The sequence below is a fragment of the Acomys russatus genome, chromosome X (genome assembly GCF_903995435.1).
Source record: "Acomys russatus chromosome X, mAcoRus1.1, whole genome shotgun sequence".
Classification (NCBI taxonomy): Eukaryota; Metazoa; Chordata; class Mammalia; order Rodentia; family Muridae; genus Acomys; species Acomys russatus.
Genome location: NC_067169.1, coordinates 51,913,383 through 51,917,188, shown reverse-complemented (window position 1 = coordinate 51,917,188; position 3,806 = coordinate 51,913,383). Strand labels below are relative to the sequence as shown.

The 3,806-nt window shown below is 41.4% G+C and overlaps 1 protein-coding gene across 1 annotated transcript; it reads right to left on the bottom strand.

The window, feature by feature from the left end:
* Positions 1 to 456: 456 nt before the first annotated feature.
* Positions 457 to 852, bottom strand: LOC127185499 (60S acidic ribosomal protein P1-like). The gene has a single exon (XM_051141935.1). The coding sequence runs from the start codon at positions 835 to 837 to the stop codon at positions 493 to 495; it is 345 nt and encodes a 114-aa protein (XP_050997892.1). The 5' UTR covers positions 838 to 852; the 3' UTR covers positions 457 to 492.
* Between the last annotated feature and the right edge of the window lie 2,954 nt (positions 853 to 3,806).

The window sequence follows — 3,806 nt, the reverse complement described above, 5'->3', positions numbered from 1 at the left end:
TGAGATTCCATGTGTGTGCTGCCATGTTCCGTGCTTGATCTTACTGTTGAATTTTGCATGCTGAACTTGTACTGTGAACTTTGGATCAACTCATTTATTAGATCAATTAATTTTTAGTGGACTCATCGAGAAATAATTTGCTTTGTTCTTTTCCATTATTTTGCCTTTATTTCATTGTCTTGCCTAATTGCCCTGACTAGAACTGATTATACAATGTATCGTAAAAATGACAAGAGTGTAGACATCTTTGTCTTCTTTCTTAAGAGAAAACAGCCACCCTTTGAGCATTAAATATGGTAGGCATGGCATTTTCTAGTTCTTGATGATGCTTCTTCACGTGTGCCACTTTTCTGAGTCTCTATTGTATGGCCAGGGTAGGGACAGTAGCCTCTTCCTTCCTTCCTTTCTTTCTTTCTTTCTTTCTTTCTTTCTTTCTTTCTTTCTTTCTTTTTTTACAGGTTCAGCTTTTTATTGAGCAGGTTAACAAGAGGTTTAGTCAAATAGACCAAAGCCCATGTCATCATCAGACTCCTCAGATTCTTCCTTCTGTGCTTCCACTTTCTTCTCCTCAGCTGGGGCAGCAGCGGCGGCTGGCGCAGGACCTCCTGCTAGTGCAGCTCCCGCGGCTGGAGCAGCCCCACCAGCCCCTACATTGCAGACGAGGCTCCCAATGTTGACATTGGCCAAGGCCTTTGCGAACAGGCCAGGCCAGAAAGGTTCAAAGTTGATACCGGCTGCTTTAATGAGGGCATTGATCTTATCCTCCGTGACCGTCACCTCGTCGTCGTGAAGAATGAGGGCGGAGTAGATGTAGGCGAGCTCGGAGATGGATGCCATGTTGTGAACTGCCGGCACGGTGCTAGTCGCTGGATGAAGTGAGGGCCTAACCCCAACGCGGCCTTAGCTTCCTCGGAAGAACCGAGCACCTTGGCGGCAGCTGAGGAAAAGCCATTAGTAGCCTATTTCTTTTGTAGAGTCACACCTATTTGGCTCAAAAGGTACTAGGATGGCCTTGGTAGCCTTTGACCTTTGGCTTGCCAGTACGATACTTCTGCTCTTGCCAGTATGCTCTGCTCTGCTCTGCAGGCTAGCTGTGGCAAGTGCCATTGAGGGTGCAGTATTTTTGTCCTGTTTACCTTTGGGAGAGCTTGTGCTCTATGAGTGGAAGCTGACTGAAGGAAAGGATTCCTTGATCTTTTAGCCTCATTACCAGAACTTTGCCCTCTTCTGCCTGGGGTGGTTGTAAACAATTATGGAGGCCACTCTTTCTGAGGATATATGGTAAGTCCAACTACGACTTGGGATGAGGAGAAATACTATCTTTTGGTCATATCTGCTTGGAGTAGAACTTCTACCATGATGAGCTGGGATGGCTGAGGATATGAATTCTCAAGTGCTGTACCCTTGTTCTTATGGAAATTGAGTTTAATTTTCATTTACTCTATGCTTTTTATGGAAATTTCTAGAGTTTTAGTGCTTGTGTGCTTAATGTGTTTAAATAATTCTCAACAGTTCTAGATATTTCAACAGAGAATATGGAGTTCTTTAAACTGCCCTTTGGAAGTAGTGGCTCCTTCATTTTTGTTTTGTTTGTGATTTATTTTTAAAAGATAGGGTAGCTCACTATGTAGCTCTGGCTGTCTACTTACTATGTAGACCAGGATAGCCTTGAACTCATAAAAATCTACCTGCCTCTGCCTTCCAAGTGCTGGAATTAAAAGTGTGTACACCTAATCCTGCTTAAGGTTTTTGAGACAGAGTCTATCTAGCCCAGCTGATTACAGGTGATACAGGCTTGTATCACCATGCTGAGACTTTAAATGTTTTGAGTGAACAATATGGCTCTTCTCCTAAGTTTAGTATCTGTATTACTGTGACAGAGATATCCTAGGTGACCCCCATGGTGTCATACCTCGTATAATCCTCTCCTCTCAATGACAGACAGCACTTGTAACTTGCATCATCCATAACACGTGGCCAAGATGATGGATTGGACTGCCTTGATTAAGCTGCATTATATGACAATGGTGATAGTTGGTAATTTTCATGATTATATCATATTATAGAAAACTTTATTTCAACTAAATTTAGTAAGGAAAACTTTAAGGAAGCAAATTATCATGACTTAAATTGTCATCAGAGAAGGCCATAGAACTCTCTAGGAACCAAGTGTGTCAACCCTACAGCCACAGGAAATTCAAGTCTGCCAACAGCCATGTGAACTTCGAAGGACATCTTGATCTCCGGCTGCTAGCTTTGGCCTCCCACTTGTTTTCTGTCCAGTGGGAGTATAGGAAGAGGACCCAGCTACTTTATGCTTGGACTCCTCACCCAGGGGAACTGGGATAACGATGGGATTATCTTAAATTGTAGTAGACAAGTAATCCACTTAAATTGCTGATTCAGTTAGGATTTATTTCAATGAATGGTTCTAGATATTCTTAATTTTAAGTCACTTTATTTTACCCCTATAAGGTCAAGGTTTTTCCCACCTTTTTTCTTTTATTAAGACAGGATCTTGCAAGCCAGGTGCTATGGCGCACACCTGTAATCCCAGCACTCGGGAGGCAGAGGCAAGCAGATCTCTGTGAGTTCGAGGCCAGCCTGGTCTACAAAGAGAGTCCAGGACAGCCAAGGCCACACAGAGAAACCCTGTCTTGAAAAACAAAAAAAGAAAGGATCTTACTGTGTAGCCTCAGTTGGCTTTTAATTTGCTATGAAACCCATACTAGGCTTGAACTCCTGGTCCTTTTGTCTTAGTCTCCCCAATGCTGAAATTATAGGTATGTGCCACTTGGAAGTCGTAGCCCAAGGAAACAGAAGGGGGGTGCCGAGACAAAGACTCACTGTCTAGTTTTGGTTCATACTTTACTACACATTAAAAACCTTAACATATATACAAAGTAATGGGTCTAGGCCATTTTCATACATGTATATCATTGTACTTTGTGGTTACCCATCTTACCAACAGAGAAACCCTGTCTCGAAAAAACAAAAAACAAAAAACAAACAAACAAACAAACAAAAAGAAACTGCTTTGTTCCTGCTCGCTCTTGCTCTCACTCTTGCTGGCAAGTCCATCCATCAGAACCTCTTTCCTCAGGATTCCAATGTAGACTGAAGACCAACAGCTTTCCAAGTCCTTCAGCATCAGGCTGGGGCTGCTGAGACATCCAGCCTCATGCAACTTCCAAATTCTCAGCCTCCGCAGAGTGAGACAGCCATTGTTCGACTAGCTAATTGAATAAATTCCCTTATTATATACATATACATTAAACATATAACATATATGTGTATATATTCATTCTATAGGTTCTGTTTATTTTGCTTTGTTTTGTTTTGTTTTGTTTGAGACTGCCTCAGCCTCCCAAGCACTGGGATTAAAGGCATGCCCCACCTCTGCCCTGCCTGGCTTAGGTTCTTCTGTTCTTTTAGAGAATGCTGACTAATATATGGTGTATTGTAATTTTCTGTTTATATGCTTGTCTTCTCTACTAGTCTGTGAGCTAAATGAATAAAATGAAAGCAATGATCAATCATATCAGGAAATGCTTAAGAACACTTCAAGGGGGTCTAAGGAAAGTGCTGTTTCCAGCCTTCCTGAAGAATTAGAGTATTTCACCATAGGTCTTAGTGTTTTATTGCTGTGAAGAGACACCATGACCATGACAACTCTTACAAAGGAAAACATTTCATTGGGGTTGGCTCTCAGGTTCAGAGGTTTAGTCCATTATTATTATTATTATTATTATTATTATTATTATTATTATTAAATTTATTTATTATTATGTATACAGGTTCTGCCT